Below are 27,527 nucleotides of genomic sequence, written 5' to 3' on the forward strand. Positions count from 1 at the left end.
TCCACTTTGTTCTTTTTTTGACAAACGACCAGTTGGGGTAACCAGAGATTTTGAGGGCTTCCCTCAAATGCTTATGCTCTATTTGTTTGGCCCACAGTCCCAGATACAACACTGTCCTTTCAACCATTCCTAAAATACTCTGCAATTTGGCCTCCAACAAGTAACAGGAGTTAGAAGCATTCTGGTCACAGATGCTCTTTTGTGCCATTTGTTTACAACTAATTGGAATGCTAACATGGGTTATTCAAAATATTTTAGGCTGATAGTGGTCGATCCACAACAATCGCTCTGCCACACAATACCTCAATGCTCGCGAGGGGAAATTCCACTTAATGACTGTCATTGGCATTGACAGTAGGATTGCTTCTTTGCATCTCAAAAGTTGTTTTTCTCACTATGATCGGGCGGAATTATCCTTGTCCAGACACACCCTCCTGGCAATGGATTATAAATATATTTTTTTTTGGCACCAGCCACTAGATTATATCTGATCTAAATCTATGAGTGTACAGTTCCACTAATTGGACATTGGAGTGTTACTTTCAAAGGCAAAATTAAAGTATTGCTAGAAACATAATTTTATATGGGACTTTATTGTATTATATGTATAGTACATGTTCCAAAAAGAAAAAAGCATAAAACACCACCAGAATTAGAGATATTACAAGTCAAAGTGATGAAGCTTAGTGTTACGCTCATGACTTGGTGTAACTAAACATTACCCTATAAGATGAAGGCAATTGCATTTTATTGATATTTGAAATGTATTCAATGTTTATAAATGAATATTTCCATCCATCCATTTTCTACCGCTTATTCCCTTTTGGGGTCGCGGGGGGCGCTGGAGCCTATCTCAGCTACAATCGGGCGGAAGGCAGGGTACACCCTGGACAATTTAAATATACTAAATGTAAAAAAGGGAATAAATATTCAAAATAAGATCATTAAATGAAATCTAGTTTGGTTACGCCATTATGAGCGCAACACAAGGTTGTAAAAGTTCAATTGTAAATAAGATGTCAAAAGCAAACTGAAATCAAATACACACAACTTAAAGATTGATCAATACCTATTTAAATTTAGTAATACATAAATATGATGATTTATCAAAATATAAAAGAAATATACCTGAACAAAACGCTCATGATGGTTACACCAAAAAGTAACGCTATGAATCGCGCTTTTCCAAGTTTTGGGGGCATTTTTATGCTATTTCCAAGCATCTCCTTTTTATTATCGTTGATTTTAAATGGTCAAACTAATGCATATTATATATGCATGCCCTAGTAAACAAACAAAAAAAGTCATATTTATTTTGATTGTTACATTTTGAAGTACATTTGTGCAGGTGGGTGCGAATGTACCCATTACCAGAGCTGTACACATGAGCATGAACTGATGAAGCATCCTTGGATGAGAGGCAAAACGTCTTCTCAGACAAACCAAACAGTCCAGTTGCGATCGATTGAATGCCCTGAGAAACCCAAACAAATAAATATATATATCCGTAGAAATTCAATTGACCTTTTTCAATAATCAGAAAAGAGTGAGCATATTTTTCCAATGAGAACAAATGAGATAATATATATTATTGCCTAAAGCCTTAACTCCATCATTAATAGATTCAAATGTCAAGAAGAACTCCACACTACACATGCAACTCAGCTACAATTGAAAACAAGCTCTTTTCATGGTTGCCACATTATTACACTGTAATATTTAATTTTGTGGAGTTTATTAGTCCAATGACAACACAATAGCATGGCGAATTGTTTAAAACACGACACACAACACACTACCTGTGTGTCATTTGAACAGTTGTCCGTCTTTTGATTCCATGATCTTAACTCGACCATCTCCTCTTCCAGTTCGTTTGCATGTTTGGGCTTCTCGTTCTCCTCTTTCTATAAGGAAAAGTGGGATTAATTTAAAACTTAAAATCGACCCAGCCTCCGTTAAAATTTACAATACATGCTTAAACTACGCAATGTGTAAAAGCACTGTAAAAATCTATTTAAAGAAAAAAAGTACATCTAAAATTAATATGTGGGGCGCTCATTACCTTTCTTTTCATAAAAGGTCATTTAACTGTTAGACATATGAGATTTACAATTGTATTCCAAGACTTTATGCAAATCTGATGTAGCTTTTAGGAATAAACGTTGCACAGTGGCTTCCAGTTCAGGTTAAAATAAGATTAAAAATAAAAGCAAGAAACCTGATTCTACATTACATTTTTAAATAAATAAATGATAAATGGGTTATACTTGTTTAGCGCTTTTCTACCTTCAAGGTACTCATAGCGCTTTGACAGTATTTCCACATTCACCCATTCACACACACATTCACACACTGATGGCGGGAGCTGCCATGCAAGGCGCTAACCAGCACCCATCAGGAGCAAGGGTGAAGTGTCTTGCCCAAGGACACAATGGACGTGACTAGGATGGTAGAAGGTGGGGATTGAACCCCAGTAACCAGCAACCCTCCGATTGCTGGCACGGCCACTCTACCAACTTCGCCACGCCGTCTTTTTTTAGATTGTTAGCCACCATACGAATACCACGTATATGACAGCTTTATCCCTCCACCAGGAGGTCATGTATTTTTTGTTGGGGTTTGTCTGTCTGTCCCTTGTTAGTTAATTAGCTACATAACTCAAAAAGAGTATTGGGTTATGCAGATTTTGATTGAACTTCCAGGAAATATCAGAAATGGGACAAGTAACATGTGATTATATTTTGGGGCATAACCGGTGTTCTGGTGAGACATGCTCCCCATCCTGTGCGCATGCTTATGAATCCAAGGAATGCGGCAATGTAATGGCGTATAGAAGTGATATTTTACGTGAGTACAATCGTTACTAGAGGTGGATAATATTGGATAATATTAATATAATATATCTTGGATAATATTTATTCACAATGTATCATCGCCCAACAGATTAATATCTGTGTCTGATCATATATGGTGATGTAATACCGGTTTGAATGGAGATAGCTCAGAGCGGTATTTGCCGCCAGGCTTCGCACCTAACGAAAGGCTACAAATAAGTACTGACCCACATAGCACTTAACGGTGTCTTCATTATCACTTGCATCAATTACGGTAAATATCTGAACTTGTGGAGCTGAGTTATTCACGTTTTGTGGCGAACCATCAGATCACAGTTAGGCAGCATGCCATGCCCACATCCTGTCATTTGCAAAACATTTTTTCTCAATTTATCGTCACACATCAGTGCAGTATTTGTCTTTGATCAGATGACGAGCAGAAATGAGGGATTAGTGATGGCGTGGGGTAGTTTTCGCAGCTAAGGCACTTCAGGGTGTCATCATCATCATTCCTACCAAATAAGATCAAGATCGGAATTTGTGGAGCCGAGTTATTGACGTTTCGTGTTTTGTGGCAAATCATAGGAGCAATGTTTGGCGCCATGCCACGCCCACATATTATGGCATAGGCAAAATGTGTTTGCAATCTATCATCACCTCTATGTGTAGTATCTGTAATTTTAACCACGACTCATCAAGACAAAGTCTCTAGGAGGAGTTTCTAAAATTATGACCATGCTCCCCTCACCTCCCAGGGGGTGAACAAGGGGATGGGTCAAATGCAGAGAACAAATTTCACCACACCTCGTGTGTGTGTGACAATCATTGGTACTTTAACTTTAATTTTTTCCTGCTGAAAATTGGCCAAAGTCCAACAGGCCAATGTTCTGTGCCATTCCACCGCCACATCTTATTGCATAGGAAAAATGTGTTCACAATTTATCATCGCCTATATGTGTATTATATGTAATTCTAACCGGGACTCGTTTGGCCAAAGTGGTCGTTAGTTAAAGTACGACTCCTTTTTTTCATCAAAAACTGGAAGACAAAAACAAAGATAGCAAACTCCCTGTTTGCTTTCAAGTATGAGTTCCTGAGACTTTTATGTGCGTCCTGTTATGATGGACTTCTGCCATTTTTGTGTCGATAGGTGAAACTGGTAGTAGGGGCTAAATTGTTCTAATTTAAAAGGTGGCACTAGAGAGCCAATTTAGAAATTTCATTTTTGGAACCCAACAAATATTAAAATACCAGACGTGCCTGACGTTAAACCCAGATTCCGATCTAACAAAGGTCTTAACTCATTCTCTTTCTATGCCACATCAATGTGGAATGCACTCCCAACAGGTGTAAAAGAAAGGGCATCTCTATCCTCCTTCAAAACCGCACTAAAAGAACACCTCCAGGCAACTTCAACCCTAAACTAACACCCTCCCTTCCTCATCATACCTCTTCGGATTGTAAACAATCAAATGTAGTCACTTTTTCTTATAATTTCTGATCTCTCTCTCTGTGTCCAATACTTGCTGTACATATGTACCAAGTCAGACCTACACTGTTCCAATGTCAATTTCTCTGATGATGCAATTGATGATGACTGAAGTGTTGATACCAACCAAACTTAACCCCCCCACTCCATATCCCACACCCCGGATTGTAAATAATAATAATAATTCAATTTATATACTGTGATGATTAACTTGTGTGATGACTGTATTATGAAAATAGTATATATCTGTATCATGAATCAATTTAAGTGGACCCCGACTTAAACAAGTTGAAAAACTTATTCGGGTGTTACCATTTAGTGGTTAATTGTACGGAATATGTACTTCACTGTGCAATCTACTAATAAAAGTTTCAATCAATCAATCAATCAATCAAAAAAGCCTGCAAAATATGGGAACTTTTCATGCATGTTAAGGCCCTCAAAAAGGCGTCCTAATGTATAGAAGAAAAAAACACAGCTTGCTCCATTGCTCGGGCCCTTAAACAGAGCAGATACAATAGGGCCCTTGCGGTTCTTTGTATCGCACCTGCGATGCTTGCTCTGCTGCTTGGGCCCTAAATAGCGTCATTTAGTGTAACGAGTGTACTCGCGTGAAGGAGTCCTTCACTGCGCTATTACATTTCAGCATCCCTTGGATTCATACGCAGATACAGGGGCTGCATGGCTTCCATTGGGAAGCATGTCTCGCCAGAACACTGGATCCTTTCTACTATGTGACATTACGTTTACATGACAAAGCTGCACTTCTCTGTGTATGGAAGCGGCCCCCTTTTTACCCGAAAAGACAAAGAGTGGATGACTGACAAGACGATTTACTCTGTTTATTTCATTCCGCTGTACAACCAGGTGCTGACAGAGATGCAAAGAGTGAACCCTCTTGCACTGTTTGGAAGCAACAGACAAACAAAACAAAAACGCACACGGACATGCCGATTTTTTGTCTGTCTGTCTGTTAGTTAGCAAAATAGCTCAAAAAGGTTTGGATATATTCTGATTTAACTTTCTGAAAATTGGATAAGGCAGTGTTTTTCAACCTTTTCTGAGCAAAGGCACATTTTTTTCATTGAAAAAATCAGAAGCACACCACCAGCAGAAAACATAAAAAAATGAAACTCAGCAGCCTATCCGATATTGACAGTACAAAGTCGTTCTCGCAATTGTTGGATATGAATTCAAACCATAACCAACCATGCATCACTATAGCTCTTGTCTCAAAGTCGGTGTGCTGTCACAACCTGTCACATCACGCCGTGACTTATTTTGAGTTTTTTGGTGTTTTCCTGTGTGTAGTGTTTTAGTTCTTGTCTTGCGCTCCTATTTTGGTGGTGAATGTCATGTACGGCTGTACTTTGTGGACACTGTCTGCTCCACACGCTGTAAGTCTTTGCTGTCGTCCAGCATTCTGTTTTTGTTTACTTTGCAGCCAGTTCAGTTTTAGCTTCGTTTTGCATAGCCATCCCTAAGCTTCAATGCCTTTTCTTAGCGGCACTCGACTTTTTTATTTTTGGTTTAAGGGTTAGATACCTTTTTACCTGCAAACCATCGTCGTCGTTCCCGACATCTACAAAGCAATTACCGTATTTTTCGGACTATAAGTCGCAGTTTTTTTTCATAGTGCGACTTATATATTTGTTTTTTCCCTTTTTTATTATGCATTTTCGGCTGGTGTGACTTATTCTCCGGTGCGACTTATACTCCGGTGCGACTTATACAAAAATACAGTAGCTACCTGCTGCCACCTACTGATATGGAAGAGTATTACACGGTTACTCTGCCGAGCTCTAGACAGTACAGACAATCAACAACGGCACATTTGCGGATTATAATTACTGGTTTGCAAAAAATATTTTTAACCCAATTCGGTGAAATTACATAATCTCCCAAAGCACACCAGACTGTATCTCACGGTACACTAGTGTGCCGCGGCACACTGGTTGAAAAACACCGGGATAAGGAACAAGTGATTACATTTGGGGGTGATCTAGATCACCGTCTGGATTGAGGATTTTTTTTTTTTTTTTAAAGATTCTTTGCTATTGAGAGATACGGCCTGGCGGAGGTCTGCACTCTCCTAATGCTTTTTTAGATGTCAACGTAGTCAAGACATAAAAAGAAAATACTGCAGCAGCTCTCTCATTGTAATGACACTGAGGCAGGCTGACTGATGGTATCTACAAATCTGCACCGAATACCTTACGCTTAGAGCAAGAGGCCTCCACAGTTCAAAGCGTCTGACTCAACACTTGCTCGCGTTTGGGCTTGCACTTACTAGCAAGAGCTAATGTGGGGTCCCGACATCTGCAGTCCCCTCCAAGGTTTCTCATTGTCATCCCATTGGGTTGAGTTTTTTTCTTGCCCTGATGTGGGGGATCTGAGCCCAGGATGTTGTTGTGGCTTGTGCAGCCCTTTGAGACACTTGTGATTTAGGGCTATATAAGTAAACTTTGATTGATTGATGGATTGATAAACACCACTGCCCCATTATGACTAACTCCTAAATCACAGCTGAGAACCATACACAATATGGTTGTGTATGTCGCAATAATATCATGCAGAAACATAAGAATTGATGAAAACGTAAAAATAAAAAAAACATACCTTCATTTATAAAAAACATTTATGTCAACGTTAGTCAGCCAGTCCAAAGGGCGTCGAGATAAGCAGGTTCTGCCGTATTTTATTAACAACAACGTAAAGCAAAGTGGACAACAAAAATTATATCAAATTAAATACATAGACATATTGATAGGGCCATTAGCAACCTTTGCCAATAGAAGGCTAACTTTCCATTGTGTTTTAAGCATTACATCGTGCACTCTTTTAGCTCATAATGACGTAACTAAGCCCGTATGTATGTCACACTAAACACCTGCTGACGTTGTCACACATTGAAATAGTCAGAATTTTGGATGATTTCTCAAAGTGTAAATTAAAAATATCCTCCATTTTCTGTGTAAAAAAAAACAAAAACAAAATGGCTTATCTGCTATGTCATCGATGAAAGTTGTGTATAAAAAAGAGGTTTAAAACTAACTGGATAGGTTGGTTCACTAAAACATGTTACTACAGTTGTTACTAATATTTAAACATTCCTTTAATTTTTAAAGAGCGATAAATTTACTGGTGTAATGGTTGAAAACAGATCTCTATATTCATTATATCTTTCAGCCAGCCATGCAAAGCAAAATACCTGGTGAGGTGTTCCATGACCCGTCTTCAAAACCGTTGCTGAGGTAATGTAGAGAAGGAAGAGTATTCCTGGGTTGACATAAACTGGCCAGTCGTATTCAGCATTAAGGTTGAAATTATAGAGTGAAGAGCAGTTCCCTGGTTTGATAATGTCCTTTAGACCAAAGAGTCTTGGCAGGAACAAAAAAAAAGAAGGAGAGGGTTTGGAAGAAGCAGATTAATTAATTGGAAAAACAAATCAAACAAATGACCATTTGATGCTAATGAGAGGTTCATTCTATAGCAGGGCTCTACAACTAAGTTGTTCTATGGTCCACATTTCCAGAATGCGAACGACCAAGGGGCCGGACTTCTCCCTTCAATATTACTTTTTTCCTATGCTTTGAAACCTGAGGCTTATAAAACAGTGCCGCGAATTGATGCATTAGCTAACAGCCATAATGTTTTGTATTCAACAAATACTTTTCATAAAAAGGTATGTTATTGTTTGTGCCATGGCGCCATCATTTGGATGAGTTTACTCTCTGCCGGTGCTGCGAGTTGAACGTTTACAGTATTTAATTCTGTTTAGTGCCATGAACTGGAAGTACAAGTGCCGTTTCGTCTTCTTCGTCGTCCATAGCATTTCTATTCGTATCGTTTCTTCATTCACCAATCCAAGCAACGCTTCTAAGTTTTACAATATAACTACTATCACATGTTTGATAGTGGTGTTTTAATGCATACTTTTAATCAAGCTAGCGTCATTACCATGATCTAATATGTGACTCAGAGTATTACAGCGCCCCTCTGTGTAATTCTTGTGGATTTCAGCCAGAATAATGATGTAGCACTTAATTAAATATAGCACTAAGAGGACTCGGATACTCCTTAGCTAGCATGCGCACAAAGGCAGAGAAGAAATATTCGCCCACTTCTTCGTGCACCCTGTATTATTCGTTATACCAAAAATGAACCGACCCGTGACCTTGAAACCATGGTACATACCAGACACCATGGCAAGGTATGCTGATGTTGGTAAGGAATTTGCTTTGAACAAAAACATCAGTTTTATCTTTTAACAACTTTGAGCGGGTAAATCGTGCTTTTATTTCATCATATTTGGACTACTGCAACTCACTCTATGTTGGAATGAACCCGGCCTCACTCGCTTGATTGCAGTTACCGGTAGTCCAAAATGCTACTGCTCGCATTTTAACTGAGCATATTACCCCCATTTTAGAATCCCAGTTCATTTTAGAATCCATTTTAAAATGTGATTTATTTAGATCTTTTAATGGATTAGCACCACGATATATGTCAGACCTTTTAAAATTATACACCCCCGCAAGGTCTCTGAGGTCAGCTGATCAATTTCTCCCTGACCTCCCAAAAACCCGGTTAAAATCCAGAGGGGATCGTGCATTTTCTGCTGTGACTCTGGAACGATATCCCTTTGGTTTTTCCGACGTCTACCTCTTTAATAAGTTATAAATCGCGTCTTAAAACATATTTTATTTTAAACTAGCATGAGCTTTGTTTGATCTTAGTCTATTTTCTTTTCTTTTATGTATTTATTCTCTTTTTAATTAAATGTTTTTTTTTCTACACTTGACTGTCCTTAGTTTTATCCTGCTTCTAAAGGTGTGTTTTAACTTTTATTGTTTTTTTAAATGTGCTATATAAATAAAGTGGATTAGATTGAACAAGTTGGTCAAAGGAAGGTGGAAGTAAACCAAGATTTTCCTCTCATTAATTTGTCAATAAAACACAAATAGAACTCTTACCTCGCCCACAGGCTGTTCGGGGGGAAAAGAGCCTGGGCCAAGAGACACTGGTATAGGTACAGACAAACAATGTGGCCAGCAGTGAAGAAGCCCACCATCACACACAGAGCATTGAAACCCAGTTGACTAATTGGAAAGTGACACGACCACCATGTGCTGACACCAATAAAAAGCAGGAAGTAGACAGCTGAGAAAGCGGAAGGCAATGTGATTCCTGCAGAAAACAGAAAGCAGGTAATTAAAAACAAGTCACTTCTTATCAGCTTTCTGTCAACCTTTTCCTTTTAGATACAGTGTTACCTCAACTTGTATTTTTTTTTAATATGAGCTGTCTTTTTGCTTTTTGTTATTCTGTACAGACCTCGCCCCCCCCGAATTCAAGACTGTCATGGGAAAAAAATGCATTCTACTTAAAATTTGAACTTCCCTACCAAATTTTAAAACTGCCATAAAATCATGGCTCAGCTCAACCTCTACCTGATCTGAACCAAAATTGATCCCCAGCAACTTTCCGAAGCATCAAGCAGGTTTATATGTGGTTATAGTGTATATATATTTTCTCATTCTGTTTTGCACACTCTTGGAGTGAACATGTGCATAGTCATGTACATAGTGTCATGTACATAGTGTATATGACACGGCTCGGCTTCCTGCCCATGCCTGAAGCTTCTTCGGGATGCAGTGTCCAGGCGTTCTGTCGCTCCGCCGTGCTACGAGCCGGCCATCTCCACTCTTCACCCTCACTACTCTGATTGTGGGAGATAGCATAACTTGGAATAACAGCTTTTTTTACTCGCTGCATAAAGTGATCCACATTGCTAACGGTCTTGCCTTCCCTCTTCAGTAACTCTGTTCATAATCCATGTTGGGTCTAATGTGACGGAAAGACGTCAATCAGAACAGACCAAACATTATTTTGAAGTCCTTGCCAGGCTTCTGGAAAGGTGAATGCTCTACATCAGGGGTCACCAACCTTTTTGAAACCAAGAGCTACTTCTTGGGTACTGATTAATGCGAAGGGCTACCAGTTTGATACACACTTAAATAAATTGCCGGAAATAGCTAATTTGCTCAATTTACCTTTAACTCTATGCTATTATTAATAATTAATGATACTTTACAGTTTAAGTGTTTATTTATATATGTATATTGTCGTTTGTAAGTTACATGTAAGTGTGATTTAACCAAGAATAGCTAAATAAATAAATCTATATATATAAAATAAATGGGTATTTCTGTCTGTCATTCCGTCGTACATTTTTTTTCCTTTTACGGAAGGTTTTTTGTAGAGAATAAATGATGAAAAAAACACTTAATTGAACGGTTTTAAAAGAGGAGAAAACACGAAAAAAATTAAAATTTAATTTTGAAACATAGTTTATCTTCAATATCGACTCTTTAAAATTCAAAATTCAACCGTAAAAAAGAAGAGAAAAACTAGCTAATTCGAATCTTTTTGAAAAAAAAAAAAAAAAAAATTTATGGAACATCATTAGTAATTTTTCCTGATTAAGATTCATTTTAGAATTTTGATGACATGTTTTAAATAGGTTAAAATCCAATCTGCACTTTGTTAGAATATATAACAAATTGGACCAAGCTATATTTCTAACAAAGACAAATCATTATTTCTTCTAGATTTTCCAGAACAAACATTTTAAAACAAATTCAAAAGACTTTGAAATAAGATTTATATTTGATTCTACAGATTTTCTAGATTTGCCAGAATAATTTTTTTGAATTTTAATCATAATATGTTTGAAGAAATATTTCACAAATATGGTTCGTCAAAAAAACAGAAGCTAAAATGAAGAATTAAATTAAAATTGATTTATTATTCTTTACAATAAAAAAAAAAAATTTACTTGAACATTGATTTAAATTGTCAGGAAAGAAGAGGAAGGAATATAAAAGGTAAAAAGGTATATGTGTTTAAAAATCCTAAAATAATTTTTAAGGTTGTATTTCTTCTCTAAAATTGTCTTTCTGAAAGTTATAAGAAGCAAAGTAAAAAAAATAAATGAATTTATTTAAACATCTTTAAAATATTTTCTTGGATTTTCAAATTCTATTTGAGTTTTGTCTCTCTTAGAATGAAAAATGTCAAGCAAAGCGAGACCAGCTTGCTAGTAAATAAATACAATTTAGAAAATAGAGGCAGCTCACTGGTAAGTGCTGCTATTTGAGCTATTTTTAGAACAGGCCAGCGGGCGACTCATCTGGTCCTTACGGGCGACCTGGTGCCCGCGGGGACCGCGTTGGTGACCCCTGCTCTACATTATTATTACATTACTTAATAAAACTACTGAAGTTGTGTGTGGTACATTTTATTGTTTGGTTCGTCATACAAGTTTGTTTTTCTTATTGAAAGTCAGATTACGTATTAAAATTGTGGTGTTTTGGGGGGTCAAGAACGGATTAAATTGATAAGCTGCACTGATTTGGAATATTGGGTCATAGAACCAATTGAGCTCGTAAGTTGAAGTACCATTGTATTATGAACATTTAGGTCAAAAGATGGGTCAACAGGCCTATGTGCACAACTGAGCAAATAGTAACTAAATAAAACACATTGCCTACTCTTCATTTAGCACAGGGGTGTCCAAACTACGGCCCGTGGGCCATGTGCGGGCCGCCAGCATGTGCAGGGCATTTTTTTACTATTTTTTTAATAGTAAAAAAGTTATTCCGCTACACATGTATCCTCCTCTTCAGGCCAATGTGGGTATTGATAGTCAATGACAGTGTGTGTTATATTAATGGTAATGGAGCATTGCATCAATTTATATGTAGCAATCCAAACAACCGTTCCCGCCCAAGGCACAATTAAATAAAAAAAACAACACATCAAGTCAACATAAACGTGCCACACAATTCACCTGCCCACTGAGTTATGTGGATATTGTAAAAAATAAGCACCAAACCCAATGCATGCAAAATTACAAAGCAACCATCCATTTTATACTACAAAGCATGATGGGTATAATGCAAAATAATTTAAATCCTACATCTTTTATTGGCAGTATGTATAAACGATCATAGTTACGTTAAGTGCGCGTGTGGGCCTGTATGACAGAGTGTATTGGTGATTTCCCACAAAAATTTGGCTTTATAGGTGGGTTGTAATGTGTTTTTACATATCATGTTTGGCAAACTTCCCTCTTAAATTTAGTGTTAAATTAATATGCAGACTTAAATCATTGCTAACACCAATCAACTTAATCAGCACACACACTCTCACAGTCGAGCACACTCAGTTGTCTTAAAAATGTTACTACAAGCTACTGTAACTTTCTTTATACAGTTATGTAGTTAGTGTAGTGGATGTCCCTTATGGGCATCCGTAGTTGTGTATGTATGTTCGAAGCATGCACAGTTGGTTCAGTAGTGTCTACACCACTGAAGTGGACAGCCGTGTGTGTGTGTCAATGATTTCTACATGGTGTCAGAAACGTCAAAACAACCGCGCCAACTTATTAAATGTGTCAAAGAGGACACATAAAGACAAATACCGATGGCGAAAGGTAGTGGTTTTTGTTTTATTAGTACGAGTGAAGTTAGTTCCCAAGTTAGCGATCACAATGAGTGAAGGCAATGCACCGGCGCTTCCCGCCCATGGAGACAACTTTCAAGTTAGCCCGCCAGAAAAGTTCGACTGCGGAGACGGGAAGAAATGGCCGAGATGGAGCAAAAGATTCGAGAGGTATCGAGTGGCGTCAGGACTGGACAAGAAAGGGGACGCTTTCCAGGTCAACACGCTGATGTACTTCATGGGAGAGGATGCGGGGGACATTTTGGATGCTTCTCAATTGACATCGGATAAGAAACAGAACTATGCTGTCTAAGATAAAAAGTTTCGGTGATTATTTTGTTGGGAGATACAATGTCATATTCGAGCGCACGCAGTTTAAGGTATGGAAACAGGAGCCTGGTGAGTCGGCAGATAGCTTTATAACAGCAATACATAAACTGGCTGAACACTGTAACTTTGGAGTGCTTCGGGAGGAGTTAATACATGACCGCATAGTAGTAGGGATAAGAAATATCGCTCTGTCAGAAAAATTACAAATTGATGCTGATTTAACCTTACAAAAAGCGTTAAGCCAAGTTAAACAGTCGGAGGCGGTTAAATGGTAAATGGTAAATGGGTCGTACTTGTATAGCGCTTTTCTACCTTTTTTTCAAAGGAACTCAAAGCGCTTTGACACTATTTTCCACATTCACCCATTCACACACACACATTCACACAGTGATGGCGGGAGCTGCCATGCACGGCGCTAACCAGGCCCATCAGGAGTAAGGGTGAAGTGTCTTGCTCAAGGACACAACGGACGTGACTAGGATGGTAGAAGGTGGGGATTGAACCAGTAACCCTCCGATTGCTGGCACGGCCACTCTCCCAACTTATCCTGTTAAACAGCAACAGGCTGTGATGCGGGGTGAGTTTCCACAGGCAGAAGAGAAGAGAGGTTGATGCTATCTCACGTCCATTCAGAAGACAGGAAATGCAGGGACACAAATAGCACGGCCAGGCGAGATCGAGACAAACGGAGACTGTAAGTAGTTCAGAGAGATGTCAGAAATGTGTCTTGCTCAAGGACACAACGGACGTGACTAGGATGGTAGAAGGTGGGGATTGAACCAGTAACCCTCCGATTGCTGGCACGGCCACTCTCCCAACTTATCCTGTTAAACAGCAACAGGCTGTGATGCGGGGTGAGTTTCCACAGGCAGAAGAGAAGAGAGGTTGATGCTATCTCACGTCCATTCAGAAGACAGGAAATGCAGGGACACAAATAGCACGGCCAGGCGAGATCGAGACAAACGGAGACTGTAAGTAGTTCAGAGAGATGTCAGAAATGTGGAAGGGGCCCCCATAATTGGAAGGAGTACCCAGCTAACAATGCGGAATACAGGAAGTGCCGCAAACGAGGACATTTTGCTGCTGTGTGTCGTTCTATGCAGCTTGTGCATGAAGTACAGGACGAACTACAACAGGATACCCTCTTTATGGGGCAGGTAAGAGGGCAAAACTCAGGCTGGCACACAGACATTGGACTTAATGGTGAGGTAATCTCCTTCAAAATTGACACTGGTGCAGCGGTCACCGCGATCCCCACCAATCTGTATAGATACAGCAGAGATGGCCCTTTGATGCAAACAACCAAGAGACTGTATGGCCCCAATAACCTGCCCAACAAGTCGCTGTGCAGGTAACATGTCAGCTTAAGAGTAAAAATGGAACAGTCACCCAGCCCGTGTTCGTGGTGGACTGATTGGCCTCTACAGCCTGCCAGCCGTAGAGGCCCTGCGGCTGGTGGAGCGAGTGGATGAAGTAGAGGATCCAAGGGAAACATTTAAAAACAGGTTTCCCACGGTGTTTGCTGGTCTAGGTAGGCTCGACGGGGACTACAGTATTCGATTGAAGGAGTATGCGAGGCCCTATACACTCACTACACTACGCAGGGTGCGGATTCCTCTGACAGAGAAAGTAAAGGAAGAGTTAGAGAGGATGGAAAAGATGGGGGTCATTTCGAGGGTGGAAAGGCCAAGAGCGTGGTGTGCAGGCATGGTGCCCGTAGTTAAACCTAATGGGAAAATCAGAATCTGCGTGGATCTGACCAGACTTAATGAGGCAGTATGTAGGGAGAGGCACATATTGCCATCAGTAGAGCAGTCACTGGCACAGTTAGACGGAGCAAAGGTATTCACCAAGCTGGATGCCCGGTCTGGTTTTTGGCAGATTTCCTTGGCAGAAGAAAGCAGAGAACTTACAACATTTGTAACCCCCTATGACCGCTTTTGTTTCAAATGTCCTACCATTTGAAATCAGCTCAGGGCCAGAACACTTTCAACGCCGCATGTCGCAGCTCTTAGAAGGACTGACAGGGGTTGTTTGTCATGCTGACGACATATTGGTGTGTGGGGTGAACCGGGAACAGCGGTGCTCTCCAGACTTCAGGTTGCTGGGCTCACCCTAAATGAAAAATGTGCATTCGCACAGCTAGAGTTAGTGTTTGTGGGACACAAAATCAGTGGCGAGAGCATTGCACCAGACCCTGAGAAAGTCAGAGCAATCACAGACATGCCTACTCCACAAACTGTAGCAGATGTGAGAAGGTTTCTAGGCATTGATATCTCCCTCAAAACAAACAGCTACAGTGATCAGGAAGGCCGACACGCCACACTCCTACGTTGTCGACACTGGAGCAGAGGAGGTGAGGAGAAACAGGGCTCACCTTCAGGCTCTCCCTGAGCCACCGCTCCAGCCACAGTCGGCTCCACAAGAGCCACCAACCCCACAAAAGAAACACAGAACAGAGAGGGAAGCAACACAAGGTACACCAATCAGAGAGCAGGTAACTCAGACACCGAAAGCAAGAGATGCTCCAAGACGGCAGGTAAAGCCAGGTGGTTTAAAGGCTATGTCTCGTGAAAGGACAGGACATAACGAAACGCACCTTGTGTAATGTTGAAGCCTAAAAAGGCAATTACTGTTTGATTGTAAGTTTGCAACACTGTTGTTGTTTTGTTTTTTCTTTCTTAGGGAGACATGAGGATGGTAAGGAATTTGTTATGCAATTCTCATACATAATGCCTTCAGAGGGTGTTAGGTTGATTCATTATAAATGGTGCTTATTTATAAATAGATTGCAATGATTGTTCATTCCTTGTTGTACAGGTGGAGAAGGGGAGGTGTAGTGGATGTCCCTTATGGGTATCCGTAGTTGTGTATGTATGTTCGAAGAATGCGCAGTTGGTTCAGTAAAATCTACACCACTGCAGTGGACAGCCGTGTGTGTCACTGATTTCTACAGTTAGTGTAGTGATTTAGATGATCTAAATGTATTCAAATGCTTTATCTAATTATACATACATATATACAGTATCCATCCACCCATCCATCCATCCATCCATCTTCTTCCGCTTATCCGAGGTCGGGTCGCGGGGGCAGCAGCTTAAGCAGGGAAGCCCAGACATCCCTCTCCCCAGCCACTTCGTCCAGCTCCTCCCGGGGGATCCCGAGGCGTTCCCAGGCCAGCCGGGAGAGATAGTCTTCCCAGCGTGTCCTGGGTCTTCCCCGGGGCCTCCTACCGGTCGGACGTGCCCGAAACACCTTCCTAGGGAGGCGTTCGGGTGGCATCCTGACCAGATGCCCGAACCACCTCATCTGGCTCCTCTTGATGTGGAGGAGCAGCAGCTTTACTTTGAGCTCCCCCCGAATGACAGAGCTTCTCACCCTATCTCTAAGGGAGAGCCCTGCCACTCGGCGGAGGAAACTCATTTCGGCCGCTTGTACCCGTGATCTTGTCCTTTCGGTCATGACCCAAAGCTCATGACCATAGGTGAGGATGGGAACGTAGATCGACCGGTAAATCGAGAGTTTTGCCTTCCGGCTCAGCTCCTTCTTCACCACAACGGATCGATACAGCGTCCGCATTACTGAAGACGCCGCACCGATCCGCCTGTCGATCTCACGATCCACTCTTCCCCCACTCGTGAACAAGACTCCGAGGTACTTGAACTCCTCCACTTGGGGCAAGATCTCCTCCCCAACCCGGAGATGGCACTCCACCCTTTTCCGGGAGAGAACCATGGACTCGGACTTGGAGGTGCTGATTCCCATCCCAGTCGCTTCACACTCGGCTGCGAACCGATCCAGTGAGAGCTGAAGATCTTGGCCGGAGGAAGCCATCAGGACCACATCATCTGCAAATAGCAGTGACCTAATCCTGCAGCCACCAAACCAGATCCCCTCAACGCCCTGACTGCGCCTAGAAATTCTGTCCATAAAGGTTATGAACAGAATCGGTGACAAAGGGCAGCCTTGGCGGAGTCCAACCCTCACTGGAAACGTGTCCGACTTACTGCCGGCAATGCGGACCAAGCTCTGACACTGATTATACAGGGAGCGAACTGCCACAATAAGACAGTCCGTTACCCCATACTCTCTGAGCACTCCCCACAGGACTTCCCGGGGTACACGGTCGAATGCCTTCTCCAAGTCCACAAAGCACATGTAGACTGGTTGGGCAAACTCCCATGCACCCTCAAGGACCCTGCCGAGAGTATAGAGCTGGTCCACAGTTCCACGACCAGGACGAAAACCACACTGTTCCTCCTGAATCCGAGGTTCGACTATCCGGCGTAGCCTCCTCTCCAGTACACCTGAATAGACCTTACCGGGAAGGCTAAGGAGTGTGATCCCACGATAGTTGGAACACACCCTCCGGTTCCCCTTCTTAAAGAGAGGAACCACCACCCCGGTCTGCCAATCCAGAGGTACCGCCCCCGATGTCCACGCGATGTTGCAGAGTCTTGTCAACCAAGACAGCCCCACAACATCCAGAGCCTTAAGGAACTCCGGGCGGATCTCATCCACCCCCGGGGCCTTGCCACCGAGGAGCTTTTTAACTACCTCGGCAACCTCAGTCCCAGAAATAGGAGAGCGCCACCACAGATTCCCGAGGCCCTGCTTCCTCATAGGAAGACGTGCTGGTAGGATTGAGGAGGTCTTCGAAGTATTCCCTCCACCGATCCACAACATCCGCAGTCGAGGTCAGCAGAGCACCATCCCCACCATACACGGTGTTGACACTGCACTGCTTCCCCTTCCTGAGGCGGCGGATGGTGGTCCAGAATTGCTTCGAAGCCGTCCGGAAGTCTTTTTCCATGGCCTCCCCGAACTCCTCCCATGTCCGAGTTTTTGCCTCCGCGACCGCTGAAGCCGCACACCGCTTGGCCTGTCGGTACCTGTCTGCTGCCTCAGGAGTCCCATGAGCCAAAAGAACCCGATAGGACTCCTTCTTCAGCCTGACGGCATCCCTCACCGCCGGCGTCCACCAACGGGTTCTAGGATTACCGCCACGACAGGCACCAACTACCTTGCGGCCACAGCTCCAATCGGCCGCCTCGACAATAGAGGTACGGAACATTGTCCACTCGGACTCAATGTCCAGCACCTCCCTCGTGACATGTTCAAAGTTCTTCCGGAGGTGGGAATTGAAACTCTCTCTGACAGGAGACTCTGCCAGGCGTTCCCAGCAAACCCTCACAATGCGTTTGGGCCTGCCAGGTCTGTCCGGCATCCTCCCCCACCATCGCAGCCAACTCACCACCAGGTGGTGATCGGTAGAAAGCTCCGCCCCTCTCTTCACCCGAGTGTCCAAAACATGAGGCCGCAAATCCGATGACACAACTACAAAGTCGATCATGGAACTGCGGCCTAGGGTGTCCTGGTGCCAAGTGCACATATGGACACCCTTATGTTTGAACATGGTGTTTGTTATCGACAATCTGTGACGAGCACAAAAGTCCAATAACAGAACACCACTCGGGTTCAGATCCGGGCGGCCATTCTTCCCAATCACACCTCTCCAGGTTTCACTGTCACTGCCAACATGAGCGTTGAAGTCCCCCAGTAGAACGAGGGAATCACCCGGTGGAGCACTCTCCAGTACTCCCTCGAGTGAATCCAAAAAGGGTGGGTACTCTGAGCTGCCGCTTGGCGCGTAAACGCAAACAACAGTCAGGACCCGTCCCCCCACCCGAAGGCGGAGGGAAGCTACCCTCTCGTCCACCGGGTTGAACTCCAACGTGCAGGCTTTGAGCCGAGGGGCAACAAGAATTGCCACCCCAGCCCGTCGCCTCTCACTGCCGGCAACGCCAGAGTGGAAGAGAGTCCAGCCCCTCTCAAGAGAAGTGGTTCCAGACCCCTTGCTGTGCGTCGAAGTGAGTCCGACTATATCTAGCCAGAACTTCTCCACCTCACGCACTAGCTCAGGCTCCTTCCCCCCCAGCGAAGTGACGTTCCATGTCCCAAGAGCCAGCTTATGTAGCCGAGGATCGGACCGCCAAGTGCCCTGCCCTCGGCTGCCGCCCAGCTCACACTGCACCCGACCTCTATGGCCCCTGCTATGGGTGGTGAGCCCATTGGAGGGGGGACCCACGTTGCCTCTTCGGGCTGTGCCCGGCCGGGCCCCATGGGGACAGGCCGGGCACATTATACATTTACATATATACAGTATGTATATCTAATTATACATACATTTATATGTATATCCAATTATACATACATACATACAGTACATACATATATATATATATACACACAAACATTTGGACATTATAAAAAGTTTGGACACCCCTGGGTTAGCATCTTGTTATAAGTGTGATGTCTTATGCAGGTCCTACCAGCCAAAGCAAGCAGGCTAATGGCAAAAATTCTTCCCAGGTCCAGCAGCACTTTACGGACTTCAGCTTTTAGACGCTCAGCCAGCTGCTTGGCTAAGGATGTGGTTGAAAACTCCTGAGTGTGGTCACCATGAAATGACCCAACTTCATCCTCATCCTCCGACTCTTCTTTTTCGTCTTCATCTTCTGTTGCATCATCATCTGTCTGAGTTTTAAAGAGGGACGAGAAGAATGCGGTTTAATATTGTCTTGTGTGTATGACTAAAAAATATGGTTGGTCTCATCTGTAACCTTATATTTTAACCTAACTCAGCATATACGGGCAAACGTTCCATTGTCTGAGAAACTGTCTCCTATGTGGTCACTAGGGATGAGCATTGTTTCCATTTTAAGCAATACATGCCAAATCGGTATTTCAAAAACAGTGAAAAAACCATGTCAGAACCCGTACTTAAAAATAGAAAACCTGCAAATTGTTGTAAAGAATAAATAACCTTAAATTTAAAAACTTCAAATATATAAATTAAATGACAACTAAGAAGCACATTCAATAATAATTAATACAATCAAAAACAAATAATTATTGAGGAAATACCGAACACAAAAAACGACTTTTGTGGAGTAATGCTGATGCTCATAATTCCGGGGGTTTGTGAATGCAACCTTGCTCAGTGTAACACTCATGAGTGCATAATGAGTAAGTGCTGTGTTGTACTTGTGACTACTGGCTAACCCTGTGGCTGTGTTATGAGGGATGCTGTTGGCGTGCTAAAGTCAGCAATAAAGTGTAAAAAGACAAGCTGTAGTAGACTTAAAAGTAAGTTGGAACATTGGTACATTTTTCTTTATAAGGCCATTCTGTATAACTTGCCTTCTTACTTAAGTTCCTTCTTATTTCCAAAAGTCATCCCCAGAAGTAATGTCTTAATCAAGGATCAAATTATATACCTCATTCCTCGGATTAGGACTATTTTTGGTGAAACTGCTTTGTAAAGATTTGCACCCTCATCCTGGTGTAAACTAGTTAGAGTTATCTTAAAGGGGAACTGCCCTTTTTTTATTTTTTATTTTGCTTATCGTTTACAATCATTATGAGACAAGAAGACAAAAGTTTTTTTTTTTTTGCATTCTAACATAAAAATCGCCTCATTCTAGGTGGCTACAGCATGCAGCTAATGGGAGCAATCAATTCTACCTCTAAATCACTTTAAAGCGCATTCAATAACCGTCCACAATACATTATTTATGTTACATAACCTGTATAATAACCAAACTGTCGCGACATTGTTATTGTAAGAGCGAACACTGAGGAACTCTTTTTCTATCGTAGTAACACATCGGCATGCTTCGGTATTAGCCCTAAAAGCTAGCTACGGCAAGAGATAAGCTAGCTTCTACAACAACACAAAACATGTGTGAGTTTGTAATGCACAACACTGAAATACAACACCAATTTGTACTGACTGAAAAACATTAACAATCATATTACGGTATCTGTAAAGTATTAGCCCACATTTCATGTTTTGTTTCTACACAACTGAGCTAGTCAGACAGCGTATGTACTGTAGTTGTAATAACCTGCATGGCGTGCTGCGTGTTGTTCGTCTTGCCCAGCTGGCTGGGGATGTTTCCTGTTGATTTTAGGTAAACAATCCATTTATGTCGAAATAACTTGTCTCCAGGTTCCATATTTATAGCGTCAAAATCGCTTTCACCCCACTCTCCCGGCGTCCGTCAGCTCCAACGTCTCACTCTTCCTTCGTGCTAACTTCTATAAGCAGCAGTATATTCAGCTTCAAAAACATAAGGTTGTGAATCCTTATTTTTCCAAAAATAGTCGTCTTTGTTGTCTGTTACCAAGTCTGCCATGATTAGAACACACACTTGTGTTTGATTCCGGAAGTAGGAACACACATGTTGCCAGAAGTCAGACGTGCGCTGTTATGGAAACAGAAATAAATGCGCGGAATAAATCAGTCCCGGAAATTAATAAAATTATCAAAATACAGTAATTATTGTACATATATTACATATTGTTATGAGCGTGTCTGTTACTAAATTATATATAGACTTGCAGTGTGTATATAAAACGCTGATGGAGGAGGGTTTTGAAATTGTTTTAAAGGGGTTTAAAGGCTAAAACGGTGACTCCGATTTCCTGCATCGCTCAAGCGTTTCTTTATCATCTTTAAAATTGGAAAAAAAAAATACTTTTATGTTTTTGTCTCTCATAATGATTGTGAACGATAAGTAACATTCCCAAAAAAGTGAGGATCCCTCTAAATTGGCTTAGCTGCCAAATATGGGGCAGTTTAAAACTAGAATTAATGTATTTGAATACCATATACAAATCCTCTGTCTAACGCTGATGGTGATTATGATATATTGATGTGATTTACAACTGTAATTGTGTCTGGTTTATATTTGTTTTTATTTGTATTCTCTGACAGTTTTATGGCTATTTTGTGTAATATGTATTTGTGCTGCTATCTTGGCCACCTTTTTTATTGACTTTGATTAAGAATCTTTCTATTGCTTTCTGTTATGAGCGTTTGTGAAATGTAACTGTAGAGAAAGCAATTGCAATACTGTTAGCGATGTATCAGTGTAGCCTTTATTGTCCCGATCCCTGCCGACCCGCAGGTGCACATGAACACCCTGAAGTAGCAGTCGATAAGCAATCACATTACAGTCGTAGAAAAGCTCAGCTACGCGATGATAAAAACATTATATCAACTTACTGTTGTAATATTGGGCGCAGCCTGCATTACTCTGTTTGTGACAAGTTTTCTGCACAGGATAATGGTTAACAAAGCAACCACACACACCACCAGGTCTGGACATAAAAGGCGCAAGATATTCCAAGGATCCTCCAATGGAAGCCTACAGTACAGAAAACACATTCATACATTCATATAGTATACTCAATGGTTTCAGTTCAATGTTTATGAAATTAAATATCCATGTACAGTGGGACCCGCTTATGTCGACACCCCTTGGACTATCTGTCTGATGTTAGCATGTAACATGAGTTTCTTACCTTCTGGTACCTGCTGATGTGTATTTGGGATCTGCATAAGTCCTGAAAATTTGCACGCGTCCATTGTAGTCTGTGCCGACACCATAGTCGATAAGCTTCTTCTTTTTCTCCATCTATATTCTTGTTATGCGGCATTCATCCACCGCTGTTGCCATTTCTAGCGTAAAGTTCTAACTTATATCTGTCAGCAGACTTGCTACGGAAGCGCTAAAAACTACTGGTGCAGTGAGTTTACATAATTCACCCACGGAACTTTAGTCATTAGAGAGTTCCGGTCGGACGGTTTTTCACGGGACACATTTCCGGCGTTGTTGTTGCACTAGTGAGCCACCGATGATGCTGCTCTGTTATTGATTTAAGTAAAGTCTGAAAGTCATTAAAAAAGTTAGCTCCATCCTTTGACACTTCTTTAACTCCTGTACTTGCACGCTACACCGCTACAACAAAGATGACGGGGAGAAGACGCTGTCGAAGGTGAGCCACATAAATAAGACCTCTCACAAAACGGCGCATTCTGAAGCGACTGTCAGAAAACGACTTGAAGATGTCTGTAAAACATAATCGTCACGCTAGACCAGGGGTCGGCAACCCGCGGCTCCGGAGCCACATGCGGCTCTTTGATCACTCTGATGCGGCTCAGCTGCATAGTTGCCGAACCCCCCGATTTTCCCGGGAGACTTCCGGATTTCAGTGCCTCTCGCAGAAAACTCCCGGGATTAATATTCTCTGATTTTCACACTTACAATAATAATAAGGGCATGCCATGATGGTACAGCATTTAGCGCCCTCTACAATCTGTACAAATAGCGTGCCAGCCCAGCCTCTTGTTATATGCATCTTCTGCTTGCACACATAAGTGACAGCAATGCATACTTCCTCAACAGCCACACAGGTTACACTGACCGTGGCCATATAAAACAACTTTAACACTCTTACTAATAATGCGCCACACTTTGAATCAAAACCAAACAAGAATGACAAACACATTTCGGGAGAACATCTGCACCTTAACACAACAGAACAAATACCCAGAATCCCATGCAGCCCTGACTCTTCCGGGCTACATTATACACCCCTGCTACCACCAAACCCCGCCCCCACCCCAACCCTGCTCCCTCACACATCAACCCCCCCCACCCCCCTCTGTGCGTCGGTTGAGGTGGGCGGGGTTTGGTAGCGGGGGTGTATAATGTAGCCCGGAAGAGTTAGGGCTGCATGGGATTCTGGTTATTTGTTCTGTTGTGTTTATGTTGTGTTACAGTGCAGATGTTCTCCCGAAATGTGTTTGTCATTCTTGTTTGGTGTGGGTTCACAGTGTGGCGCATTATTAGTAAGAGTGTTAAAGTTTTTTATACCGCCACCGTCAGTGTAACCTGTGTGGTTGTTGACCAAGTATGCCTTGCTGTCACTTTCGTGAGCAAGCAGAAGCCCCATACAACGTGTGGATGGGCCGGCACGCTGGTTGTAGTGGGCGCTAAATGCTGTACCATCACGGCACGTTCGAGAGAATAGTTGCCCTGAAATTCGTAGTCTTCCGGAAAAATCGGGAGGGTTGACAAGTATGTCGCTGTCAAGCGCCATTCATATAAAACCCGCGGGCCGCACTAACATTCAATTTTCATATTAAGGTGTGGGCCGCGTGTCTGAGACCCTTGGTTTATACATAGCACAAAGCAAAAAAAACTTTGTATGCAGTGTTATTTTATTTTAAATTTCAAAAGATTTTTGTGGCTCCCATTGTTTTCTTTAATCTGGTCAGAATGGCTCTTTGACTGGTAAAGGTAGCCGACCCCTGCGCTAGACGAATGTCACCGAACAACTAAATTTGGGTTCAATTGTAGTGAGAGAAAAGTTGCATTATTTCCTGCAACCAGATTTTCTCTTAGTCATTATCAGGGTTTCCGCGAGGCATTAAAAAGCATTAAAAGTCATTAAAAGTATTTAGCAAAAATTAAGGCCTTGCCTGGCATTAAAACACATTTAATGTGATTTAAGGCATTACAAAAATTGTACAATTGTCGGACTTGGCTGAAAACAGGGGACATCTTCTTTCATAATCTTCTCCGTGGTTCAGAAAATGTTGACTTTGAAGGGGTTGAAGAACAGGGGGGCTTAGCCCCCAGGAAGTTCCTGTGATGCAAAAATGTTTTGCACTTGCAAGATCTTTTCGCTCACAACTTTTTGGCACTGTATTAGAATTCCACAACACTGAATACATCTAAATGGTTGAAAGTGGAAGTGTAAGAAAGCTTCAGTCATCTTCAGTAAGCATGAGATGGCCCAAACACATACGGACAGTGTTGTTGCATGGAAAAGCTAGCAGGTAACTGGCAAACAGGGAAACGTTGCACAGATGCTAGCAGTGTAAACCAACTTGCACAGCACTGCAGAGTTGACCTCAAAACGGAGGAGATTCTGGTGGAAAGAAACGGAGGCTGGATGTCCACCCAAATAATATATTCTGAATACCTCTTTGATTCAGAATTTTTGCACTTGCAAGAATTTTTTGCTGACAACTTGTTGTTACTGTATTGGAATTACATAGCAAATACTGAATATATTGTTAGTTTCCTGTTATTACTGTAATGGTAATTTAAGGCATTTAGACCACAGGTGTCAAATTCAAGGCCCACAGACCACACTTGGCCAGTAGGGATGGGTGATATAGACTTTCACAATAGCTTACCATTTATGGTGAAAATGATAAAAATGAAGATTAAAAAAAAAACACCCATAGAATTCCACCTTTTTGACTATGAGTCTGTCAGTGCATCCAGTCTTCACAGCTCTCAAAACACTATTCTAAAAAAACACTAAGGCTAATAAACTACAACAATTAAGTTTAAGTAGCACAATTCTACTGCAAAGCTGTAGTAGTGTGCTTTGCTTATCATACGGTGTGGAAGTTATTTTTCTGTCAGCAATATTATAGACATTATTATTATTATTAGTTTACAAACACAGGATAAGTTGTAAATTCCTTTGTGCTGGCACATACTTGAGAGTGTTTGGTGATGACTGGTGGAATGGTGGATGGGTGTTTTGCAATTTGGACGCATCATCAGTAGTGTGCCCCTGGGTCACTGGGCGTTTCGGCCTTATCACTAGACGCCCTCTCCAGGGGTGGCCAGCCACAGGGTGATTGGCCCAGGGCTTGCGTCAATCCCAATTAATCATGAGTCGCTTGGTGTTGAACATCAGACTTTTCATGGGACTATGCATGGCAGGGGGGTCCTTTTCCCTGAGTCAAGCCAAAGCTGATCAAGGAGTGTGCTTTTTTTATCATACGGTGTGGAAGTTATTTTTCTGTCAGCAATATTATAGACATTATTATTATTATTATGAGTTTTATATAACAAATCAATCAGATAGTGTTATGATGAGACTTCAGTGTGAACTCTGCAGCGCGCCGGTCGCATAATGGTGAATAATGATGACGCTTATGATATCTATTATTGCTGTATATTATGCACCGAAATAGACAGATACAAAATAAGTAGTTGACAAATTAGTAGAAGAAACAGGCGAAAATAATGTTATAGGAACTCACACTAATCAACATGCTCTTCAGAGCAGACATTGAGACAAATGTCCCCAAAACTGCAGGGGGACATCTTCTTTCATAATCTTCTCCGCGGTTCAGAAAATGTTGACTTTGACTGCACAAATTTCTTGAAATTGCAACAAATGGGCCATACTGAGACGACTAGAATTGAAGCATGTTTAGTTTGAGTTTACTTCCGTAAACACTGCCATTATACCATGAATTGATTAATGTGGACCCCGACTTAAACAAGTTGAAAAACTTATTCGGGTGTTACCATTGTTACCATGTTACCATCAATTGTACGGAATATGTACTGTACTATGCAATCTACTAATAAAAGTCTCAGTCAATCTCAAAAATGCAGGACCGGCGACTGCGGTCTGGCTCGACCTTGCTAAGGTAACAGTGAAAACGTGGACTGGATTTTCAGTATAGTAATGCGGGCATTACTGATGGAACGGATTGGATTGAATAATAAGCGCTGACAAAGTGTCTTCTAATGATTTATAATCATGATGAATAATTACAGGTTATATTATTTGTTTAAACTCATATTCCTGCATATTTATATTGATGTTTTCTACATTTTTTTGTAAAAAAAAAAAAAAAAAAAAAAATCACATCTAATTTTTAAGGGTGGCTTAAGAAAATTTTAAAATAGGCCTAAGGCTGCCAATGACTGATAGTCAATGCGTTAATCCATCAAACGATTAATGAAAATCTATTTAAGAACATTACGGTCATCGTTAAATTGTTACGTCTGTCTGTGTTTCTTTTCCTCCTCCCTGGTTTGAAAACTGGATACAAGAACCTTGGTCCTGTAAGGTCAGAAAGCATGAAAAGCGCTGCCTTAATATGGCAAAATCCAACGGCTCATGGGCCCAAACTTGGCCATTCTTTGGTGACTGTAGGCGTGTAGTCCTTAACTGTGACACCATGTCATGTTATTGAGGAAGCTGAACTTGGCTAGGATGGACAAACAAGACAATTCTAACAACAGACAACTCTTGTTCTCTGACATTCCCACAGTAAATGAATATTAGTTCTTTCAGCTGCCTGACTTTATACATAATTTGCGATCTAATGTTCCCATTTTAAACAACTGAGAGGGTGTAAAATACAATCTGTTTAAAATGTTAAATTGGCTCAGTTTATTCTTAATGCATATAAGGAGCTTATTAGCATTTTCTTCATAATTATCACAATTATAACCAATAAAGGCTTGACATATCTCACTTTGCATGTAATAAGTTAATGTTACATGTTACTAAATGTTATTTTTGTGTAATTTGCACATGATTAAATTCTACAGAAGAATATTAATTTCTTATATTTATTTGCAAGAAAGTATTTTTTTTCTTGAGTGCTACACATGTTCCTCTTGAGAACTCACTGTAGGCTTTCTAAAGTCATGTTACCTATAAACTAAACAAAGGTGATGCTAATC

At 41.5% G+C, this 27,527-nt stretch overlaps 1 protein-coding gene across 1 annotated transcript in view; it reads right to left on the minus strand.

The window, feature by feature from the left end:
• piezo1 (piezo type mechanosensitive ion channel component 1 (Er blood group)) overlaps window positions 1-27,527 on the minus strand; it is a 237,591-nt gene that overhangs the window by 121,475 nt on the left and 88,589 nt on the right. The window contains exons 5-9 of the mRNA XM_072916588.1: window positions 22,235-22,376; window positions 19,494-19,698; window positions 9,300-9,513; window positions 7,535-7,703; window positions 1,800-1,904 (exon numbers count right to left, since the gene is read on the minus strand). Coding sequence (XP_072772689.1) covers window positions 1,800-1,904; window positions 7,535-7,703; window positions 9,300-9,513; window positions 19,494-19,698; window positions 22,235-22,376 — 835 coding nt within the window. The remainder of the gene's footprint in view (window positions 1-1,799; window positions 1,905-7,534; window positions 7,704-9,299; window positions 9,514-19,493; window positions 19,699-22,234; window positions 22,377-27,527) is intronic.

The sequence above is a fragment of the Nerophis lumbriciformis genome, linkage group LG02, assembly GCF_033978685.3.
Source record: "Nerophis lumbriciformis linkage group LG02, RoL_Nlum_v2.1, whole genome shotgun sequence".
NCBI classification, from domain to species: Eukaryota; Metazoa; Chordata; class Actinopteri; order Syngnathiformes; family Syngnathidae; genus Nerophis; species Nerophis lumbriciformis.